At 38.1% G+C, this 25,328-nt stretch overlaps 1 protein-coding gene across 2 annotated transcripts in view; it reads right to left on the minus strand.

The window, feature by feature from the left end:
• The window catches only part of ulk4 (unc-51 like kinase 4), a 102,202-nt gene that overhangs the window by 48,957 nt on the left and 27,917 nt on the right, over positions 1–25,328 (minus strand). For both annotated transcript variants that reach the window (XM_026926565.3, XM_026926564.3), the window contains exons 20-30: positions 23,781–23,942; positions 23,460–23,642; positions 18,879–19,006; positions 10,857–10,990; positions 10,212–10,333; positions 5,806–5,862; positions 5,626–5,677; positions 5,447–5,541; positions 796–847; positions 362–527; positions 138–230 (exon numbers count right to left, since the gene is read on the minus strand). In XM_026926565.3, the coding sequence (XP_026782366.3) occupies positions 138–230; positions 362–527; positions 796–847; positions 5,447–5,541; positions 5,626–5,677; positions 5,806–5,862; positions 10,212–10,333; positions 10,857–10,990; positions 18,879–19,006; positions 23,460–23,642; positions 23,781–23,942 (1,244 nt within the window). The remainder of the gene's footprint in view (positions 1–137; positions 231–361; positions 528–795; positions 848–5,446; positions 5,542–5,625; positions 5,678–5,805; positions 5,863–10,211; positions 10,334–10,856; positions 10,991–18,878; positions 19,007–23,459; positions 23,643–23,780; positions 23,943–25,328) is intronic.

The following is a 25,328-nucleotide window of genomic DNA, read 5'->3' on the forward strand; positions in this document are numbered from 1 at the left end:
ACAGCATGCTGTCGTGTTTTATTCCTTACTTATCCAAATACAATATCAGTAGTAAGTGTAACAAGGTTTTTCAATGGCTTCATCAATTCCAGTGAAGAAGAATATGTCAGTGCTGGAGGGCTATAGAACAAGCATACCTGTTGATGGGCTTGCTGTGCTCAGTCAGGGAGCCCAGCAGTTTGAGAGCATAGACAGGTATTGGGTCCGGCTCCAGAAGCAAAGACTCGTACCTAAAGAATGGGCAACCATCCAACTCAGTGTCGTGTGTAATAACAACTCTCATGCAAAAAAGTAATTAAAAAAAAAATGACAATAATGATTGATATTGTTGAGAAATAAAAGACTGAGGAGGGGGTCTCACTGTGGCAGCAGAGCCTCAGTAATGAGAGTTAACAGGCGTGCGTTTGAGGATTTGCCCTCTAGATCCCATGTTTCTTTTTCTCTCTCCTCTTCCTCCATCACTTCCTGGCTCAGCAACAGCAGAGTAATATCTGACAGCACCCGTAAACTCACAATGCGCCACTCCACTGAAACACACACACAAGAGAGATGTACATTTGCCTATAAACTGGCACAACAGCAAAGGAATTTCCCAGTGCCTCAAAACTGAAAGTTAGATGCATTTACAACATCAGTAAAGCATAAAACTCTTGACTAATCTCAGCTTATCTTAGGCAAATGATCCCAGACCGTTCTTCTTTGGCTCAGGATGAGTAGAGAGCTGCAGAATCAGGCCTGCATGTGTTATGAGTTACCCTTCAGCCTGTCTATTGAGCTAGTGGCAGCACAACTCACCATTCTTACTAAATGCCAAAGACGCCAACGGCGGTAGGATCGAATCCACAACCTTGGACAGAGAAAAAGCAACACATTATTCCCAAACCAAGAGAAGCTCACCTAGATAGTCTAACAATTCATATTCACAGTCTCACACACTGATTCTGGCAAAAACAGCTAGGAGGTAAAAAGTGAGAGAACTCAGGGGAGCTCCAATTTGCATGGAAATGTGATGTCAGCTCATGCCCCTTTGATCATGTAGAGTCCATTACAATGAAATGCCTTACGCCAGCTACTTTTGAAAATTACAATTGGGTTTATGATCATTACCAACTAGAATCATCTCCATAGAAACAAAGGTTGCATACAGGTAGCTTAATGTGGATAGCTATGGGCATTTCTCATACAGAGGATTCCATTTTGAGAAACCAACGGCAAGAAAATACATTAGAAAAATTTGTATTTCTAAAGAAAGTGTTATGTGTCACAGATTTGTAAAATGAATAGACTATAGTTAATACACAGTAGTAGTTTTAATATACTGTAATTTTGCACACAATTAAGGTTTATGGCAAACTTTTGCACATAATCATCATATTTATTGTGTTAAGTGTTTCTTCTCTACTGTGTGTGTGTGTGTGTGTGTACACAGACAATCAGTGAGAGCTAGCACTGACAGTGTGGAATAGGGTTTAATGACTTCTGGTGTCCTATAATTAAGGTGCCTTCTCCTATTATAGGGTATCAGAGGACTACTTCCTCTCAAAGCTTCCTAATGTGTTGCTCCTACCAAAAGAACATCGTTAGTCATTAAAAAAGCCTCAGACAGATACAAAAAACACCCACACTGCTGACCACTGCAGTGTGGAGTGATTTTCTGTTGCTTGCAGTTAGTGAGAACATTAGCACTGGCCGGTGGGAAAGCTGGGCCTCAGTGTTAGCTTCCTCAGCTGTGAAGACCATGCCCTGTATATCACAATTCTACAGTATGCTTAGATCCATACTGGAACAATAAAGAACAAAATAAATAAATATATCCCCTACCCTACTCCCATAGGACAGAACAGGACAGTACTGTGAGCATGTTTATTGTTACACCTCTCCAGAATATGAATTCCTGGGAGTTTCATAACAGCTTGAAAAAACTTTACTTAAAGTATGTAAAAAGGAAGTAAGAAATGTATTTCTTTCTGGTTTCATCTTTCCAGTGATTAGAATGTTCTTTCATTAAAGCTTGGGGCAGAAAATACAGACAGGCCTTACCTAATATTGATTGTGGTCAAAGTGGGAGGCAATAATTTTGCAGGAAAAATGCACTTCTACAAACTCTTTCTATTTGAAATTTTTCCTTTTGAATAAATAACATAGAACTATACAGCATCTCCATATGCTTAAACTCAAAAACTTAATCTCATTATTTCGAAATAATAAATTGTTACTTCGTGATTCATTCATTCATCTCAAGTAACTGCTTTATCCTGCTCAGGGTCGCAGTGAATCTGGAGCCTATCCCAGCAGCAATGGGTGCAAAGCAGGAGAACTTACCCTAGATGGGATGTCAGTCCATCACAGGACACCATGCACACACATTCACACCTGGGGCAATTGAGCACAGCTGATCCACCTACCCGCATGCTTTGTTGGACAGTGGGAGGGAAACCAGGGAATCCAGAGTAAACCCAAGCAAACATGGGGAGAACATGGAAAACTCCACACAGACAGTAACCAGAGCTCAAGATCAAACCCTGGACTCTGGAGCCATGAGGCAATGCTACCCACTGCGCCATGTTGTTCAGAACTCCCATAAACTCGAAATATAATGTGTAAAATTATTGCATGGGTTATTTTTGCTTACATTCATGAAGGGTGCCAAACATTATTGAGTTGACTACAACTCATAGTACCAACTAAATAGCAAATGAATTGACTGACATTGAGAAGACAGGAACAACTTTAAGTATGGTGTATATGTGGTAAAGTCCAAAAATCTGTCACCAAATCTGAACTGACAGCTTGGAATGAATAATTGAGGCTTTTCAGTGACTCACTGCAGCACTAGAACACTACATTTCACATTACTGTTTTGTCTCTCTTCACTCTATAACACTACGTATTTAATTGCATGTATAGTCCGGTCCATAAGTATTTGGACAGTGGCACAATGTTCATAATTTTCCTAATTTTGCCTCTGTACACCACCACAATGGATTTGAAATGACGCAATCAAGATGTGACTGAAGTGTTAACTTTCAGCTTTAATTCAAGGGGTTTAACAAAAATATTGCATTAACCTTTTAGGAGTTACAGCCATTTTTACATAATCCCTCCATTTTCACAGGCTCAAAAATAATTGGACCAACTAACAATCATAAATATTAGGATTATTTTTAATACTTGGATGCAAATCCTGTGCAGTCAATGACAGCCTAAAGTCTGGAACCCATGGAAATCACCAAATGCTAAGTTTCCTCCTTTGACATGTTTTGCCAGGCCTTTACCTCAGCTGCCTTCAATTGCTGCTTGTTTGTAGGTCTTTCTGCCTTCAGTTTTGTCTTCAGTATGTGAAAAGCATGCTCAGTCGGGTTGAGGTCAGGTGACTGACTCGGCCATTTAAGAACATTCCATTTCTTTGCCTTAAGAAGCTCTTGGATTGCTCAGTACATTTTGGGTCATCATCCGTCTGTACTATGAAGTGCCGTCCTATCAGTTTTGCAGCATTTGACTGAATTGGAGCAGAAAGTACAGCTCTATACACTTCAGAATTCATCCTGCTACTTATATCAGCAGTCACATCAACAATAATCACCCAGTTCCATCCTCCTTCACATGCATCAACACCTCTTTGGACCACATAGTAAGAGTTCCCATGAACAGCTTCCAAACGCAAATTCAACGCTTAGAATCAACTCCAGACCTTTTATCTCCTTAATTTATCATGAAATAATGAGGAAACAGGCCACACCTGGCCATGAAACTGCTTATCAGTCAATTATTTTTGAGCCTGTGAAAATGGAGGGACTATGAAAAAAAATGGCTGTAATTCCTAAAAGGTTAATGCAATATTTCTGTTAAACTCCTTGAATTAAAGCTGCAAGTCTACACTTTAGAAAGTCTATCACATCTTGAGTCGGTTGTGCAGAAGTGAAAAACTTTTTAAGACCACTAAGATAAAATCACTGTGTCCTTGTCAATAAAAAAAGTTGCATGTTTTACATGATTTAATAAAGCAATAAAAAATTTTTATTAGGTACATACACTCACTGTCCACTTTATTAGGGACACCTGCACATTCATGCAATTATCTAATCAGCCGATCATATGGCAACAGCACAATTCAAAAAAATCCTGCAGGTACAAGTCAAGAGCTTCAGTTAATGTTCACATCAAACATCAGAATGAAGAAAACGTGTGTGAATGAAGAAAAAAATCTCTGTGACTTTAACCGTGGCATGGATATTGGTACCAGATGGGCTGGTTTGAGTATTTCAGAATCTGCTGATCTCCTGGGATTTTCACACACCACAGTCTCTTTGAGTTGACGCAGACCGGTGCAAAAAACAAAAAACATGAAGTGAGCAACAGTTCTTTGGGTGGAAACGCCATGTTGATAAGAGATGTCAGAGGAAAATAGCCAGATTGGTTCGAGCTGCCAGAAAGTCTATAGTAACTTAAATAATCACTTTTTCCAACCGTGGTGAGCAGAAAAGCATATCAGCATGCACAAAACATTAAACCTTGATGATTAGAAAAAAAAAAAATCACCTGGTCTTTTTCCAGTCTTCAACTGTCCAGTTTTGGTGAGTCTGTTCCCATGATAGCCTCAGATTTCTGTTCTTAGCTGACAGGAGTGGAAACTGATTTGGTCTATTGTAGCCCATCCACCTCAAGTTTTGATGTGTTATGCATTCTGCTCACCATGGTTGTAAAGAATACTTATTTGAGTTACTATATACTTCCTGTTAGCTCAAACAGTCTGCTCATTCTCCTCTGATCTCTCTCATCAATAAGTCAAGTCAAGTCAAGTCAAGTGGAGTTTATTGTCATTTCAGCCATATACAAGTACATAGTGAAACGAAACAACGTTTCTCCAGGACCAAGGTGCTACATAAGACAACACAGAACGACACAGAACTACGGGGACTACATAAAAACAATAAGGTGATACAGGCTGCAAATCTTCCACTCAAAGGGTATGTTTTGTTTTTTGTACCATTCTGTGTAAACTCTAGAGACTGTTGTGTGTGAAAACCCCAGGAGATCAGCAGTTTCTGAAATACTCAAACCAGCCCATCTGGCACCAACAACCATGCCACAGTTAAAGTCACAGAGATCACACTTTTTCCCAATTCTGATGTTTGATGTGAACATTAACTGAAGCTCTTGACCTGTATCTGCAAGATTTTATGCATTGTGCTGCTGCCACATGATTGGCTGATTTGATAACTGCATAAATGAGCAGGTGTACAGGTGTTCCTTTTAAAGTGACAGATGAGTATATATTAATACATGTGGTATCTGCTTTATATTTATGAATGAGCATTGCATTCTTGATTTTGTGAGAGCTTGGTCAATTGAGTGTGCATAAATATAGCTTTGGTCCTATTACCCTGGGTCTTGGTCTGTTTTATTGTGCATCTGTCTTTGTGTATGTGTACTACACGTTACTCACAGTGCAGTGGTAACGGCTTAGAAGGGCTGGGTGCTGGGAAATGGCCTCCACTGCTGACAGGGTATTTCTTATCAGCTCCTCAGATGCTGTCGGCCCTGCACACAGGAAAAGGTCAGTTGCCTGGTAAAGTATTGAACATTTCTACTAATCATATGATCCCATATAGCAAAAAATCTTACCCACAGAACTTCCCAAACTGGTCTCATTGGAGTCAATGGATGTTACGTGATTCTTCCCAAAAATTAAAAAGAGAGAAAGAATGACAACACCCTCTTTAACAAGGGGGTACATACTGTACATTTGTGCCAATCACACCTCTTTAATGAGTATTTCAACAAACGTGTAATATATTCACTCACCAGGAGCGCTCCAAATTTGATGAGAAACTCCTCATTCACCACCTGTGGCCTGAAGATCTGCCAAATCAAATCAATCAGATTAGCTAGCAACTCCCTTTCAGTGATTCTCTATTATTACGCAGAACATCTGACTGCATAAAGTCTGTTTCTCATCCAGCACAAGTAATTGTTGCATAAACTCATACGGCTGAGTCTATCAACTGACAATGAGACACCTGTACCACAGCAATTTGTGCTGCTGAATCAAAGATAGCTGATTCAGTGTTACAATATAAAATCAAGTTATAACAAATTTACAGTATGTACAGTAATCTATTCCCCTGATTAACATTTGCTTTTGATGATATTACATTAGTTATTTCTTAAATAACTAGCTGATTCTCCTTCTACAGAGTCTAAATTTGCTCATCATCCCTGTGGAACACCAGTCTAACAGTCATAAAGAATCAAGAACGGTCTTAATAATGCCTCATGGTGCTGTCATCCAACAGTCAACACTTTCTCATAACTTCTGAGATGCTGCCAAAGCTCCAGTGAGGGATTTGGTGTGACAGAGATGGAGGCGTGCTGTGAGACGTGAGGCTGAGGGAGCTCAGGCATGTACTTGCAGTATTGAGATGATGATAGAGGTAGAAAGGTCATGGCTGCTGAGGGGAGGAAGAAGTCAAGCTGCTGTCAGTAAGAGATTGAAGCTTCGCGGTGTGCTAGTCACAGTGCAGCTGACCTGCGGTATGACCCGAGCGACTGATGAATGCTTTGTGTTTTTGCTGTCAGTGTTGCAACGGTCAACAGAGATGATGAGAGACAGATGAGATTGGACAATAGGTGCCTGACATGAATGTATGTACTGTATGGACATACACACGCACACACTTCCACTAACACGAATACTATTCTCATCGTCATCCCATTCACAGCAACAAGAAAAACACATTGGCAAGAGAAACATTTTGCCAATGCTTAAAACAGCTGAAGTAGACTGAAACAGTCATATAGTATATAATAACTACTCATATCTAGCTATAAAAAACCTGTGTGATATCCATGAGAGGCGGGAACATCACTGTTCACTTCTGAGTGTTATATTCTGTGTGGTTTAACAAATGCTTATCGGTAGAAAATAAATACTGATATAAGGACTGATAAAGTGGTAATGCAAGTTGTCTTTTAACAATGGGGATTTAGTAGGGAAGTAAAACTATAGATTATACACTCCCCTCTGAAAGTATTGCAACAGCAAGTCCAATTCTTTTATTAGTGCTATACACTGAAGACATGAAGACATACACTGAAGACATACATGAATATTAGACGATAGATCAGAATTTCAGCTTTCATTTCCTGATATTTACACCTAGATGTGTTAAACAACTTGGACATGGCACCTTTGGTGGCAGACCACCCAATTTTTAGGTGGGCAAAAAGTATTGGAACAGATAGTCTGAAAGTAAATTAAAGTAAATTACACTTAATATTTGGTTCCATATCCCTTGCCTGCAATAACTGAATAAAGCTGGTGACCCACTGACATCAAACTGGTGCATTCTTCTTTTGTGATGCTTTTCCAGGCTTGTACCACAGTTTCTTTCAGTTGTTGTTTGTTTTGGGGGTTTCTCCCTTCAGTCTCCTCTTCAGGAGTTGAAATGTATGCTCAATTGGGTTAAGGTCTGCTGATTGACTTGGCCAGTCTAAAACCTTCTACTTCCTTCCCCCCAATGAAGTGCTTTGTTGTGTTGTGTGTTTTGGGTCATTGTCTTGCTGCATGATGAAGTTCCTTCCAATTTGATTGGATATATTTCTATGTAAATTGGCAGACAGAATGTTTCTGTAGACTTCTGTAGTACACCAGTGGTTTCTTTCTTTTTCAGGACATTCCACATTGTTGTTGGCTACGCCCAATGATTGTGCAATGGCTTTGACTGATTTTCTGTCTTTTCTCCGCTTCAAAATGGCTTGCTTTTCTCCCATAGACAGCTCTCCGGTCTCCATGTTGGTTTATCCTTTTTAACAACAAATGCAGTCTTCCCAGGTGAAACCCAGGGCACAGACCAAGAGTAGACATTCAGAGCTATTACTTGTTTAAACAATCAATCTAACAGGGCACATCTGGGCAACAAGAAACACCTGTTAGTCACATGTTCCAATATTTTTGATCACTTAAAAAATGGGTGGTTTCAAACAAAAGTTGCCATGTTCTAACTTGTTTAACACATCCAGATCTTGTTTAACACATCCAAAGCTGAAATTCTTATCTATTGTCTCATATTCATCTTTTGATCTCAAACCCAAATGTCTTCAGTGTATAGCAAAAACAGAAGAATTGGCCTTGCTGTTCCATTACTTTTGGAGGGGACTGTATATAGTAGGTGGGTAGATGCTAAATGCAGCTTGCCTTTTATTCAAATTCAAATTCAATTATGTAGTATACCACCATGTAAGGAATAGAACACAATGGGGTGTTGTTATAGGAAAATAAACATGTCCCACCATGTTTTATTCCTCTTAGACCACAGCAGTTTGCTAAAGATTACAATTTTAAATTTATTAGTGAATGACACGGCAAGCTTTTTAACATATATTTACATTTAATGTTAATGAATGTCTCTGAAAGAAGTTAGTTCCTCTTATCACTGTTATCTTATATCTATATATAACACTGTAAGTTATAGCAGCTATAAACAGTCATTCCCTCACCATCCAATACTTTTTTCCCTTACTTTACATTTACATTTATGCCATTTGGCAGACACCCTTATCCAGAGCGACTTACATTCATCTCATTTATACATATGAGCAGTTTTCCAATGACTTTTTAATTTAATTTTTAATTTTAGTTGTGCTGGTTAACTGTTTATAACTACATTTAATGTTGTGGAACATGTGCCAGGAAAAAAAATGTGCCTTTGTTTTTTTTTAATGAAACATAGCTACATCAACCCCCACCCCCCAAACCCATCCAACACACAAACACCCGCACGTATTGTAAAGGCCATAGCACCTTTCTAAAGCACATACATACGTCAGTGCTTTAGGGAGAAGAGGCCAGCAAAGCCCCTGAGCCAAAGAACACCACCAGCAAATCATTTAATTCAAATCGATCAAGACACTTGTGTAAACATATAAATAATTCTACACCAATACACAGACCACAAGTACGTATCCACCCACCTACCTCCCCACACAGGCAAACATATACAGAAACCTTTTCATTACTGACAGCTGTGGCTCTCGTTTCATAGATGTCACAGTGTAACCTCCTGAAATACACTAATTGCATCAGAGTGACAAGCTATTAACCCCAAAATGAAACTACTCAATTTGCCTCTGTTTATTGAGGTCGAGTCTCTGTGGCTAATCATGGCCAAATAGAGAATCATATTTAATCGAATCATCGACTCACTCAGTGACATATTTTACAGGGTGAGAAAAATATCCCTTCATGTTAATTTCAGCTTGATGGAGTGTGTCAGCAATAAATCCAATTTTGCACCATTAATTAAATCATAATATGAGTGTGAGTTTGAGTGTGACTGCAGGAATAGAGCAATATAGATTAACCTTTAATGCATGATTTTACTCTGACCTATGCACGACACCACACACTCTTATAGGAAAATAATCAGCAACTGGATGGTCTGATGCAACTGTTACCAACCTGATTTTCCGATATCAGCATGTCCTGAAGTCTTTCATTCCTCTTATACCACAATTTGTCTTTTTTTTTATTGCAGAACGACATACTTTTTTTCAATAAAAAATCTATTTTTTATTTGCATTTAATGTTATGTAATGTCTCCAAGTTAGTTCTCATTATCAGTTTCATTTCATTACCACTTTCTCTTTTTTCATTCTTGAAATTAATAAGATGAAAAAATAGCTTGTTATATAACTGAGAAACTGCAAAGCGCAAACTCCTCTATCCTGAAGCTTTTTTCCATGACAGAAAACACAAAGCTTTACCTAAAAGCACTGAAACATTAAATAAATGTTAATAAATGTCTTCTGGTTTCACCAGAGCAAAGTTTATGTTCACTGTTAAATAACAACACTTATGGTTATATTTAGGTTCAAATTATATGAACGTTTACCATACACGTCCCTGTGAATGAGCTGTTACTATAGAAATGGTAACATATTAGAACAAGCAAATTAATGTCAGTGCCGACACTTCTGTCAGAGCCGTGCTGTTATAGAAATTTAATCAACACCTGACCGATTATATTTGAGAATTCAACAGCGCTGTGGTATAAAACATTTTATGTATTAAATGAAATAATCCCTACAAAAAGACAAACACAGTGACTCATAGACTCATACCCCAAACAAAAGAAGAATGTTATGGGCTAACAGAAAATGAATGTTGATGCACAGGCTACACACACCTTCCCCCATCCCAACACACACACCTGTGAGGAAAGTAGGTTCAGCACAACAACAGTCATGGGAAGGCTTTGTTTGAGTTGACGAGTTTGGGCAGTGGAGGGGTGCTTCCTTCCCACAATGCTCCCTAATGCTGTCAGGATGTCATCTACAGAAAACCAAGAGAAACAGAGATAGGACATCATTTCTGATCATACAAAGCAGCAGCAGGCCTAAAAGACAAATGACTCTCCTCCCAAGAGCCCTTCTGCTGGCACCTGTCTCACAGATGTGTGGCGTAGGTAACCACATCCGCTGGTTCACAGCTAAACTTACCTGTAGTACAACAGAAACCAATCTGAACCAGTTATAGGGAAGTAACAGCACTGATTTACAAATGAAACTGCAGGAACAGATCGATACTCGGCCCTGTGCCCCCAAATACAATCAGAAAGGTAATTAAAAAGAGAGACAGATCAAATTAGACTCTGAAGTAATTGATGCTCATTCTCTTCAACCCTCAACTACCCTTGACTCATTCTCCTTCAATCTCTCCTTTCCTCACATCATGATTTTCACCACCACCCACTCTCTGTATATCCTTGCCTTCCTGTCCCCCCATCTCATCTCCACTCTCCCTATTTTTCTCTCCCTGGCTCTCTCTCTTTTTGGGTGTAATGTGATTGATTTACCCAGGATAGCTGGCAGCTCTCGCACTGTGTGACGGATGAATAGGGCCAGGCATTTTGACAGGTATTCATTGCCACTTTGTTGCTCCTTCCCTGGCGTGGCCTTTCGGGTGTCTCTCTCAATGTACATCACTAACCTGAAAGAGAGTGGTCAGAAAGACATTATTATTCAGAGACACACATCCATGGAACGATACTAGCAAACACAGAAGATGCATTTCATCAATTACACTTCATGCCCTGAGAGAGGACAGGATTGAAATGAGATGGTGGTGACTCAATAAAGCTTCATAGAAAATAAACAGGGTATACTGTGAAATGAGGAATATATATATTTTCTCTATATGTAAAATACATGATTTAAAATGAGTTCCTGAACAGTGAACATACTTAATGTAAAAGTATAAATTTAGTTTGGAAGCGGAAAGGACAAAAGAAAGTCAAACACTCTAACTTTTGTTTGTCTATATTTCAATACTTTGGGGAAAGACCACTTTGGTCAATGTTAAAGATGAACAGTGAAAAGAACACTCATTGCAAAAGAGTGAAAAGAGCAAACATTTAATGATGAGAGCAACATACCGAGAATAGGTTTAAACAAATAAATATAAAAGCAGACACTCGTTGGTTGCATAAGTATATGTCTGTCGTGATATGTCTCTGTCATCTGCTTTCCGATATTGTTGCCCATTCTTCTTGGCAAAATTGCTCAGTCTCTGTCAGACTGGATGGAGAAAGTTTGTGAACAACAATTTTCAAGTCTTGCCGCAGATCCTCAAACCGATTAAGGTCTGGACTTTGCCTGGGCCATTCTAACTCATTCAGGTTCTTGATTTTGAACCACTCAGGTATAGCTTTAGCAGTTATGGTGAATCTGAGGCCCAGTCTCAACCCTCTGGCAGAAGTTTTCTTCTAGGACTGCCCTGTATTTGGCTCCATCCACATTGTCCTCAACCCTGACCAGTTTCCCAGGCCCTGCTGATAAATACATCCACACAACATGATGCTACCACCACCATACTTCACTATGGGGATGGTGTTGGGTTTCAGCCAAACATAGTGCTGTATGCCAAAATGTTCAATTTTGGTCTCATTAGACCAGAGAATCTTTTTTTTTCCCCCACATGTTTGCTGAGTCTCCAACATGCCTTTTGGCAAACTCATAAGGCTCCCCCCCCCCCTCTTCTCTCCACTCTTCCATAAAGCCTAGCCATCTGAGTGGATCTCACCAGCTCCTTAAGCGTTACCCTTGGCCTCTTCGTTGGTTGGTTCCCTGACTAATCCCCTCTTTACCAGTCACTGACTTTTGGTGACCTCCTCTAGGCAGAATTGTGATTGTGCCATACTCTTTTCATTTTTTAATAATAGATTTAATGGAGCTCAGTGGGATGTTCATAGTTTGGGATATATCATACTTCTCCAAAACTTTGTCCCAGAGCTGTTTTGATAGCTCCTTGGTCTGAATGATGCTATTGTTTAGGTATGTTCTCTAACAAGTTCTAAGGTCTTCCAAGAAGAAGCAGGTCCTTTATACCTGCTGCCACTAGTCTCTATAACTCATCCACCAGGTGTTGTCTATGACTGTAGGCACACAGAAACACCTCCATACAATTTACTCAATCACAACACCACCAACACACCTTTACACTTTGCACATCATCTGCTTACCTCAGATTGTCTACACTTATATTTACTGTTCTTGTTTTATTATAATTATTAACTCACTGTCACTTTATTACCTGGACACATTATTCCACTTGTCACGTTATTCCACATGACTTTGTGCACATCTACCTTACTTACTGACTTATCTATAAGTGTCTTTTCTGTCACTGTCTTTCTGACCAGTGAATGAAAGATTTTTACCTTTTTCAGCCATACACCCCCCTCAGCCAAGATTTTTTTTTTGCTTTCTGGTTCTTTTAATTAAGTGCAGTGTGAAAGCAAACCAATTTGCAAAGGAAATTTCCAAAAGTATCAATTAGCAAATGGACTAGCAGGTATGAATATGCCAAATCCAGTCTTTAATGGACCCAGATTTTACAATCTACAACAACAAAATCCCGGGGCATTGTTCCTCAGTCTGTAACTGGTGCGTTAGCAGGTTGTTCGCAGTTTCCATTTGCACTGCATCTAAATCTCCTCTGTATATGAATACACCTGGCAATGTGAATCCAACTGCTTCTTTACACATAATATTATAAAACAATTACTATTCTGTATCCCAAATATAGTAGCAGAAGATGGCAGAGGTAACAGGCATGTTAAAATACAGTACCTAGCATACCCCTGAAGAGCTGCAGCATTTCTTTTTAGCAGCAGACGAGCTTATAGCCACTTAGCAGGAATGCTGGTTGTTTCGCTTGCTGGTCAACAGGCTAAATTCTAAACTCATAGCCCATAGCACCAATTCAATTGATCAAAATGGACCATTAGATTAACTAATTTCACATCTTGTTGCAATAAGTTATTGCATTTGTTTTCATAGTTAGAAGTTATATGCCAGTTAAGTTCAAATGGGCAGTTTACTTTTATGTCAAATACATCTGAAATTGTAAATGAAAAAAAAAAATGCTATAAAACATCGCAGAGCTAAAATAAGCACCCAGTTAAAATCTACTTGTTATCAAATATAAGTATTACCTTGGTCGCATCATTTCAACATTGTTCTTGTGCTTCAAATAATTACAATGATACCGAGGCAAAAAAAAAAAAAAAGATCCAGACTGTTGTTGACTGCTTTCCATCTACCACTTTTCTACAGATAGGTGAGAGTGTAAGAGGGGGGTGAGAACATGGAGAGTGAAACCTATGAGAATCACAGCTCCAGAGCTGACAGTCTGCAGCAGCCTAGAGGCTCGCACTTATTAAGAGGAACTGTTAATTAACTTGTTCCCGTCCAGCACAGCACATTTGTACTCAATAAGTACCTCAACTTTTCCTTGCCAGACAAGACACAATCACAGGCTTCATTTTCGCTCTCTCTCTCTCTCTCTCTTTCACACACACACACACACACACACATACACACACACATACACACACACATACACACACACATACACACACACACATACACACACACACACAAGTATTCTGATAAAATGCATCTTTCAAATTAGACACAGAGGAAAATGCAATCAGACAGAAAATTGCACAGAGCAGCTTGAGCCTCATAGAGAAGAGCATCCAGCAATAAATTAGGCTAAGTTGGAACAGAGGAGTGGAGAGTCTGAACAGAGGAGAAGCCGACAAGATTAGCTAAACAGACTAAGAAGATACTGCAAATAATAGCACTAACAGACTTGATATGAGTCAGGTGCTCAAAGAACAGGGAATACAACAGCAATGTCAGAAAAACAAAAAGCACATAGCAAAGCCTTAAGTGTATCATGACACAATAAACCAGACACTTGGGAGACATCCAAGCAATTCCAGCTTGGAACTGAATTTATTCTAATGTGTGAATGGAACAACTAATTTGTTGCTGCAGGTTCAATCCACTCACTTAATACATTATAGTCAAAAGTGAACCTACAAATTGAATGGAAAAACAGCATTAATTAACTAAACTGAAATCACAGAAAAGACCTAAAAATGAAAATGTTCTGTTCGTAATTAGGAGTATGAACATGAGGAGAATCATATGGATGCAGCGAAATGCAATACTTTGACTATGACTGGACTTGAAGCATTATAAACTTATAAAACTCTATATTTAACTTATAAATAGTGAAAAAGCTTTTCAAAACAAGAGGCCACTACGCCCTTTCTATGAAAAGACCAATGGATGGATGGATGGATGGATGGAAGGATACATGTGGGAAGTTACTGTCTTTATATTTTTTTTAGTAGAATCATTCTCTAGAGTTCAGGCAGAGCACTGATATGCTACTGTCTAACTTAAACCACTCTAAAGCAATGTTCTACTTTGAATATCTACTGTGGACTTCAGGGAGAAAGTGCCTAGGTGTGTAATTCAACTGATTCAATTAGATTCAAAGAACTAATCCTACAAGTTCCCAATATTCCTAAAAAACAGGAGTGTAGATGGAAAAATGTATTGCATTATTTACGCAACTGACTAATTTATAATATATTTGCAGCTAAGTGTAAGAGAAGCAAGATTATTGATTTGAGGGTTTTAATTAATGTCTACTGTAATAGCCCTGCCTTTGCTTTTCTTTTTGGAACTCAGAACCAAACAGTCTACAAATGTCAGTGCATTATATCTTCTCCAAGTCAAAACCAAGTCCATGATAATATTGCATGTTAATGCTCAAGGTACTGTTTGTCTCTACCTCCATAGGACCACTACAAATTTAGGTCAAGGACAAGTTAATCTAATCCAGGAAGTAGTGTAACATCTTTTCTTTAGTGGACTCAGTTAAGTCAAGAATGACACCAGTCAGTATTTAGCAGGACCTTTGAGCCATGAGCTTTTAACTACAACCTAGATTCATAATCTATTTTAGCTTACTCAGAGAATCTGTTTGATAAAAACAATCCAATGATTGGATAACAACTAACCAAAATGCTCTGCTAAAAAAAATTTAATCTGACTACCATGACTTTAATTTAATCTAACTCCAATGACAAGCATGAGACGATCAAATGAAGTATTACTGTTGCATGCCCTTGCAGAATACAATACTGCTATCCTTCATATAGCGACATGGCTGAAGGGAACATGCTATTTATGCCACAAGCGCACTAAATTAGCCCTTGGTAATATTCTCTCCATCCTAATAGGCATTTATGTTGCACAATGCAGGCTATCATCTGGTTGTTTTAGTATCAAATGGAAAGCAGCAAGTGAGAACATGAAAATTCATGGATATTATAGTAACACGTCAGGATCAAGCAGGCCTTTATTAGTCAGCCACAGCCTGGAGGACACTACGTCACCTGACAATAAAAAAAAAATATAAATGAGGAGAGAGAACAGGGACCTTCACAGTAAATTACTTTCACTGTGTGCTGGGCCATATGCAGGCAGCTCAACAGGCATGGAGATGTAATTGGAATCCTAAAGGAATTCTCTGGCATCAATGACTAAGATTGATGGAAATGCCTGACTGATGCTTCAGTGTCAACATGGCGCAAAAAAAAAAAAAAAAAAATCTTCCCTCAGGCATTTGGCTGATTAGGTACAAAAACCAAACAGCAAGGCTTTCTCTAACCAAGGCCAAATCAACAACGTTAAGAATTTCTTTCATTTAAAATCTGGAGCTTCTGTTGCACATGGCCTACTTTGCCTTGGCCACCACAGGCAGTGAGAGATGAGACACAAAATCTATTCAAGCTCTTAAACTTTCTATAAGCCCAGTACAGACAGCACTACTTCCATTTTCACAGATCGTCCAGAAATTAGACGCATTTCAGTTGGCTCTAAACACGCTCATCTGTCTCAGAGCAGGGAGATGCTGGGCAGAATGCATCCAGACTGACACGTCTGCAGAAAGTGTAGCCAGCACTGCCGAGCTAATTAGGGAAGTGTTTATGAAAGTGGGGAGGAAGCTGCTCTCACTGTGGGAGATTGAGAACAGGGTCAGCTCTAACCCACTGCACCAGACAGAGACAGAAGAAGAGAGATGATTGGAAACTGGGGGAAGGAGAGTAAAACAACAGGCAGACAATCCAGATCTGTGTAGATGATGTAGCTGTTTATACCACAGTACTGTGGCATTCTCAAATCTGATTGGTCAGGGAGTACTGATTAATTTTCTCTAACATCTGCTCTGACAAGTGTCAGCTGTAATTCAAATCACATGTTTATATTAATGCACGCATTCTAATACGATATGGTTTCTATAGTAACAGCTCATTCACAGATACATGTATGGTGGATGATGTACATAGTCTAAGGATAATAATAAACAGATTTAAAGAAAACATGTTATTTAACAAAGAGAAACATGTATAATCATCGATATGCTGAAGCTTTCTGTTAGGAGACGTTTATTTAACACTTATGGAAGGAGACTCTTGTGTCAAAGCTTTGTAACAGTCAGTATGTTTTATGCCACAGGCCAGTCTTCAGGACTGAGGAGTTGTGCTTTCTGGTTTATCAGTAACATGACAAGCTGCATTTATTTGTCTTATTAACTTCAAGAAAGAGCAAAAAGAGAAGTTAGTGAGAGAATGACTGTTTATAGCTTTTATACTAACTTATCTCATGGACATTCCATAACATTTAATGTAACTATAAACAATTAACTCACTCATTAATTAATTAAAAAATGTTAATCATTAGCAAACTGGTGTGATATAAGAGGAATAAAACACTCAGAGGTGTATTTTTATAGGAAAATATTCCACTTCGTTCTGGAATTATTTTCCAATAAGAGCACACACCTTCATTTTTTATTCCTTACTTAAACATAATGGATGGTGGTTATGATTTACTTGATTTATTACACAGGACTGAGGTCAAATAAGGTATTGAGCAACATGTTCTGTATCTGTATTGAAATTAATTATGTATAAATTAGAGAGATTGTCTCTGTTTATTTTTATCCAGTAGGAACACACTGAGATATTTTTGTATAAGACAGAGGTTTGGAAAAGTGCTTGAGAGAAAGTAAGCTTAAATCTAATCATGGGTTCAGCAATGTCATTTAGAAAACAGCCCAGTCTCATCTTGGAAATTAATGGACTCAAATTCCTTTGGTGGTTATACAAAATATTTTGAATGATAGCACAAAAGACAAAATGCACCAAAAAGTCAAAAACTGTTCATGATTAAAAACACATTTCTGAAAACATGGCAAACTAATATGAAATCAAGTTGACATGGGAAATTGGGGAACGGGAGAGAATGAAACTCATCTATTTGAGGTTACAGCCTCACTCAACCTCCTACTGTACAGAAGAGACAAAGGTTAGCCTACCATCCATTCTCATCAGGTAGCGATTACTGAACACAACACACACAGTTTGTTTTTTCCTAGGATACAAGTATTGCAACAAGCATGAAGCAATCTCCTGTAAATCTAATAGCAGAATAAGCCTGACAGGTCTATTTATTATCATACTCCTATCATTTCTGAATAGAAACTAATTTGTGTATTTGTGTTCTGCTCTTTTCAAATCTGGTGTACTCTTGTTCTAATGAGCACTTTCATCTACAGGTTACAAGAAAGGACTAAAAGCATCAGTGACTGGACAAGTGGGATTACATTTAAGAGACTGCAATATTCCTTGTATAAAATACTAATAGCAATTTCTAAAACTAAAGTTCATTTCTGATAACATAAAACACTGCGGAAAATGTAGGACGTCATATCTGACAACTGAAAAACCTCAGAATTCAGCAGGTAGAAGGAGGTAAAGGCAGGAAGAAAGCAATAGCAACTCTTTCATATGACATGACATCACTGCAAAAATGATATCTTAACAAGTAAAAATATCTTGAATTTGGGCATGTTTATCTAATATTTCTTATTATGTGATTATTATAAATCATATGTAGGATTAATCAGCATGTTTTTAGATGCTTTTACTCATTTCAAACTTTAAATTGTCTTATTCTATTGTCAGACAATTTTGCTTCTTTCTAGAAATTAATGCTTAAAATTAGAAAAAATTATTTGCCAATAGAACAAGATTATTTTAAGCTTGAAATTAGTAACATAAAATGTCTAGAAATCTTATATTTGGTTTATTGTAATCTTATAATAGGAAACACTAGACAGATATAACTATATTTAAGATATCTTCACTTGCTGTCATTTTCTGAAGTGATGACATGATGTATTTTTGCCATAACAGCCCACAGATTAAACACTGTGACCAAACAAAATGGTGTGATCATGTATGACAATCCATCTAAGTGAATTTTTATGGAGATTTTTCTAATGAAAAAGGTTTTAGTAAAGGTGGAAGTTATGAACGTGAGGTATAATGTTTCAGATAACAGTACATTTGGGGATCAGTATGTCAAGAAAGCCAGAACAAATAACAACTAATATACAATAACGTAAATGCACAAAGCATCTTCCCATTCCCAAACGTGTTATTTACCTGGAGTTGCAGCACAGCAGTAGCATCTCCCGGTTATTCATGAGAACTTGCAGGAGCACCAGGAAGCCCTTGGCTCGGATGACTGAAGATGGACTCTCCAGAGAACGGATTATCTTCACAACAAAGTCCTGCAAAGCGAGCCATTCAACTGAGCTTCATTAAAAACACTGGTATTTGACTGGAAGTCTCTGGACATTTCTTCTTGTAGAAGTCATATTGTTTGACAGCAATTGGACAGGTGATATCACTTACACTATAAGGTGCTAGAGGGAACTGAAAAGTTCCCCAAACTACACTTGACATAAAATAGAGGTTAATAAGCTAATGAGTTCCACAGCAGTTAGTGGCAGCAAATGAGGAAGAATTGATTAGCTTTCTCCATCTGGATAATTGAGGACAATGGTCAAAAGAGAAACAATCTGAAACATTGTGATTAAATACAATATAAGAATGGGAGTTAATTAATTTCAAAATCATCAATGCCTTGCATGAATTGTAATACATCAACAGTATTTCCAAGTTGCACTCGGAGACTGTTGCACATCTTTACCCAATTAGCTGTGTCGCCCCGTGCTTCATTGAAATTTAAATTCTAGGCGATACAATGCATGAATAAACACATGCTGCTCTGGCCTTTTATTTGTCAGGGGAATTAAGCAGAGAAATCTATAGCGATTTATAATTGGCGCAGAAGTGATGCAGTAAGTTTTTCACTCCAAAGACACACACTTCTGTCTATTTTTTAAATCCCAGGTCAAACTGGAAATTTACATACAAATGGATGCAGGTCAAACAAAATTACCAATGTTAATCATAGGCCGCCTCAAAGGCATTATATAGTAGTGTTTAAATCAATGTCTACAGCCTATTTTCCAATTGATCAGCTCCATCTATTGCAAATGAAATCACTCTTTCATTTGCTTTCAGAAGATTGTCCTTCAGTCTTTAAACTGAGAGTAAGTGATTAACAGGAAGTGTTATGTATATATATAAACACACAATGTGAAAGGACACCAGTTTTTTTTTTTTTTTTTAATCCTATCCTTACTTCTGAATGGCTCTATTGACCGTTGCTTAAATATTATTTCTGTATGCTCAGCATTGTGCTGCCTAGTGTTCTTCCTTGTTTTACATTCCTCTGCACTGATGCAGTTTCTTTAAAAGTAGGAGTTGCCTTGAAAATATAGCTTGGTACACATGCTGTATCACATTTAACATTGTCCAACAAGACCATTTTGTTAGATTTTAACTCAGACTGTTGGCTTAGCTTCCTTGTCTGAATTGTTACCTTGAAACAGCAATCAAACAAACTGTTATTTAACCTGTGTAACTCTGGGTAGATGACTATATATAGCTTGACTCATCTAACTAGGACATTATCTGCAAGAGGAAAGCAAATAATATGCATCCTAAATTTATGTCCATGTAAAGAACACTGGAAGAGCACTATGGCTGCTATGGAAGTGCGATGCTTTATATCTTTGCCAATGAATCTGTGTTATTCATTTGTCTCCCATTTTTCTTGATTTGCTCAGTCATAGTTCCTTTGTGATGGTGTAGATGACAAACTGGGATTAGGAATACTAGTATATGTCTTCTCCAATGTGAATAAAGCCTGCTGTCTACTGAGGACACTGTACGATGAAGATCAGCTTGGATCATGAAGCCCTTTTCCCCCAAAGGGAATAGAGCCACTGAACCGTTGAATTGAAACTTGCTATAGGGCAGACTACTGTTTGTCAATCTTGCAGAATTGAAAAATGACTTAACTGATGACTTAATGGTGAGGAAAACGTGATGTTCTAAAATATAAATGGTCTTTATTCATCAAAGCTGTGTGTTGTCAAATCTGACTGTATAAGAAGCCTACACAAATTCCACAAACAGTTTCCTTATTCATCAATTTCATTTTTGGCATATCTGTATAATCACGCTCACGTCACATCGAAATCAGTGTAAATATAAATGACTATAGCAAGTACAGTAATTGAAGTAGTATAAATAATAAAAATAAAAATAACAAATAACATTGAAGTTCACTGTGCATCAAGGAATCTTGTACCAAAACATAGCTAATGGGGTTTAGTGTAATTTGTAAATGTTAATCAGAGGCGTTATTGAACTTTTATCAGCTCAGTAGTCCTTTAGGTGACTAACAGTCACATTTGTGTACAAGAGGCATTATACAATTGAGGCTAAATGTTTACCTAAACCTAGGCTAATTCAATTTTCTGCATCTCCACATAATTCATGTTACTATACTTTTCCTGTCAATTAGGACGTCTATTTTATTTCCATGTGATGTATTTTCAAAATCGTAGCTAAGAGACAGATTTCTATATCTGATTTTCAGTGGATCAAAATACTCCAGTAGTTTCACTTTTTTGTCTCTAGGGTCCATCTAACCCTTTCAGTCATACCTGAGAGTGAATGTGTGGCCTGTGAGGTCCAAAACTGTCATATTTGCATACAATGATTTGTATAGATCTTGTGGTACCTTCATTTGTTTGGAAATTGTTCCTAAGAAGGAACTGGATTTGTGAAGGTCCACAATTTTTTTTCTGAGGTCTTGGCTGAGTTGCTTGGATTTTCTCATTGTATCAAGGCAAAAAGCACTGTCTCTAAAGTAGGCCCTTTTAGAGCCACAGTCGCACTACCATGAACTTCTAATTATTACACTTGGCTAATCAGAAACTTTTAAAAGTCATTACATCAATTTTGGGAATCTTCCTGACTGTTTAAAGAGACAGTGTATGTAAACTTTTGACCCACTGCAATTCTTATAGAGAATTAAGGCTGAAATAAATCTGTCTAATCAATTGTTTTAAAATGACCTCTGATGTGAACAAAGTAGATGCCCTAATTGACTTTCCAAATGAAATGTATGGTAACATGAAACGTGTAGAGTTGTGAAAAACTGAGATTGAATATCTTTAGCCTAGGAGTGTGTAAACTTTTGGCCTCAACCGTAAAGCTCTGACCTGGATGTGGAGTCATGGGTAGGCTGGCTGTTTAAAGATGCTTGGTGTTGAAGCTGAGTCATCATTTGCTCTGATGTGTGACAGGTTGATGAATCAGATGCAGACTCTTTTTTCCATGGCCTTGTGGAAATCTGTGCTTGTTTCTACTTTGATAAATAAGGGCCAGTGGCATTTAAAGCAATTTGAAAAATATGTAAATATGCTTCCATTTTCAGGTCTATTAGCACTTTCAGGTGGAACACCAGAATATGAAACTGCCAATGGATTCTGCCACTTTTTAAAGGTATGATGTCCTAACCACTAAAAATCTCAACTGCCATTGTTTTTCTCTGAAACAAAATTTCTGATGATATAATTAATAGAGCAAACGGGAACTCTCAACCAATATTATTTCAGAAAGCTCAAGATCAATTTAATAATATCATGTGCATAATACGCCCAGAGAAGATAAAGGAGAAAAAGATTTTATTCATATCTGCATCCAGTTGTGGATAACATTAATTTACCAGACTAGCCAAGCAGTAACTGTATCAGTACTAATGGCCAATTAGCTGTCTGAGGAAGTGAGGGAGACAGTGATATGCTACAGCCATTAGCAGTGTGAGGCTTTCACTTTTTGGGATTATTTTGTTTGCATTGCAAGCTTCTGTGGAGTGAAACCATTATAAAGTTAATTCTATAAAAAAAATGTAAAGGTGGATTTGTAATTTTACTTTTCAAAAGCCCCCAAAAACAACTTCATGTATTCCTAAAGAAAGGAAAGTAAGTACTAACATATGACAGTTGTGTGTGCAGGTTGACTTTCGTTTAAAAAATGCTCTTTTACATACATCAGATTCACCCATTTCATTGTCAGTGGTACACTACAGAAAAGTTCATGGCTGCAAGTGAGTAGAGCACTCATTGCACTGAGGTGCTCAGCAAAGCTGACTACAACAAAAAAGTTAATAATAAATAATAATAAATAAATACATTAAGGAGATGCCTCAGCAATACGTGTCAAGACTACGGCTGTATGAGATCTTCTGGATAGAATAGGTAAGTTTCTCTTTCACTGTCAATACAAGGCAACGCAAGAGCGTTCACTAAAATCTTCCCACAAAGGTTTCATTTTCCTGGCTCAGAGATTTTCAGCGCAACCACACGGCCAACAGTCATCAATGGAATTTAAAATGCAATGTACATATTTCATATCAAATATCAAAACCTCACAGACTGGATCAGCATATCAGAAATATAATATTAACAAATACAATTTCCCGATGAATACAGACAACATGATCAATTTGATCCCGTTGGAAATACTTAAAGACACGTGCAATATTAATGTGCATAATTTTGCCAAGCAGCAGCCTCAGTTTCCTTTGAGTAAGCATACGGAACGAAACAAACAATTTATATGGCTTAATAACAATGACAGCATTATGCTTACTAGAACTCAGAACCCAACTAATATACATTTGTCTTAATTTAAAAATGGGTTTCTCAGAACAGTTGGGCAAAACTGTGAACTACCTGTGGACTTGAAGTTTAATTGTTATTACACGTACTAGCTAAAATTAGAAGCATTTACAGTGTGTTCATGTGTGTGTATACATACTCTGTCCTGTATCAGTCTGTGTAAGTGTGCTCCAGATGCCAACATGGCGGCGAACATGGTGAGCATGTGCTGTTGCACACGGCTGATTCCTGACACCAAGCAGCTGAGGATGCTGGGTAGTCCAACCTTGTCAATAACACTCTGGAATGCTGCCGCTGAGTGACGGGTTATTCTACACAGAGCCTTGAGGGTGGGGAAACAGTAACACTCTGGGTAATGAAAGTGGGCCATCATAGATCTGAATCGCTAACATGAGAATCCCCAAAAAATTACTCTATAAAGTGCACTGGATTGAGGGAAACTTAAAAGTGTGTTACTTACTGACATAGCACTGACCCGCAGTGCGTCCAGAGTCGAGTGAGTGAACAGATACCAGAGGGCAGGTCCCACTTCTGCTGTGATAAAGCCCTGAGCACACCGAGACTGTCTGCTACATACATTCTCAATGATTTTTGCTGCCATGTGGTTCACCACCAGTTCCTCCTGTATGAAATGTTATAAACTTATTACATCTTCGTATTACATCCTACTTCATCAGGTATAACATTACCATTAGTACAACCTATTTTTTTAATTATTAAATCATTCATTAAAAAAAAAAAACACTACTAAATTAATTCTACGCACTATCATGATTAAGAAGAATAACAGTTGCTGCATCTGAGGGCAACAACAGGCTCACTTCTCTAACAAAATCTAAAATAAAACTAAACAGAAAGTATTACATTCAAATATGTAGGATTTCATTCCTCTGTATTGTAATATGTAAATATAAAAGCAGCAGATATAGCAGCTTCCAGATTTCATGCAATTACATCATTGGAATATACTCCCTCAAAAACATCAGCTCTCAGTGAATAAATTTCTGAACTTTTCTAAGCAAAGCCAAGGCCAGCAAGTAGAAACTTATTTGTGATGGTATTTGTCTCTAAGCCTTCTGTCCTTGAGCATATCTCTCCATGGCTGAAACGAATGGAAATTAAAGATTTAACAAGCAGCAAGCACATGGAAAAAGGAAAATACCACAATGTGGGAATATCTTTGAGGCACAGTTATTCTGTGCATTATTCCGACGCAATCGGCCTGCTTTCGCTGCAATAACACCAGCAAATCTCGTCTCGGTGGAAAGACTAGGTTCAGGTCAGTTTATAAAAGTGCCCCATCAGAGCACTGAAAAACACATGTATAGCAGAACACACGAATGCAATACTAATGTGTTAGGGGCAAAGGCGGTCTAAGAAAGCTGCATCCAGAGTTGCTGCTTTAACTCTGGCCCACTCGGTGTTTCTGTGGAGAGGTTAGAGTGGTACTTTAGAGCTGAAGCTGAGGAGGAGCGCAGAGAAAATGATTGACAGCCTGCTGGAGGGCAGGTTTGGAACAGGGATGTGGAGCAGGCACTTTTTTTCTTGGTACATCTGCCTTTTCAGAAAAAGTGGGACCTAGAGAAAATAAAACTCCACTCTTAAATACAAGGTTTCTCCATAACAAAATGTATTCTGAGGCAGGTCCAGGGATAGAGTGGCACAGCAGCAGCATGCACGCCTTTGTACTACAGCCTACATGAGACGCTTTAAGCATTCTCTCACTGGAGCATCCTCTCACTGGAGAAATGGAGAATTCTATAGCATGACCCGTTCGGGTTATCTCAAACACTCCAACCCAAATGCCACAACCCTTCAAAAATAATGTTGCCTCAAGACCATTAGTTTTAAGTAGGGATGTGATGTACAATTTATTGAATGTACAACAAAGCTTTCCTCTGATCGTCTAAGATTTATTAGGGCACAAAAGACAAATCATGTATTCAAATCATGAACAACATTCAGTTTGACTTGCTGCTTAAGTCCTGTCCTCTGGATAAATATATAG

This window comes from Pangasianodon hypophthalmus, chromosome 1, assembly GCF_027358585.1.
Source record: "Pangasianodon hypophthalmus isolate fPanHyp1 chromosome 1, fPanHyp1.pri, whole genome shotgun sequence".
NCBI lineage: Eukaryota > Metazoa > Chordata > Actinopteri > Siluriformes > Pangasiidae > Pangasianodon > Pangasianodon hypophthalmus.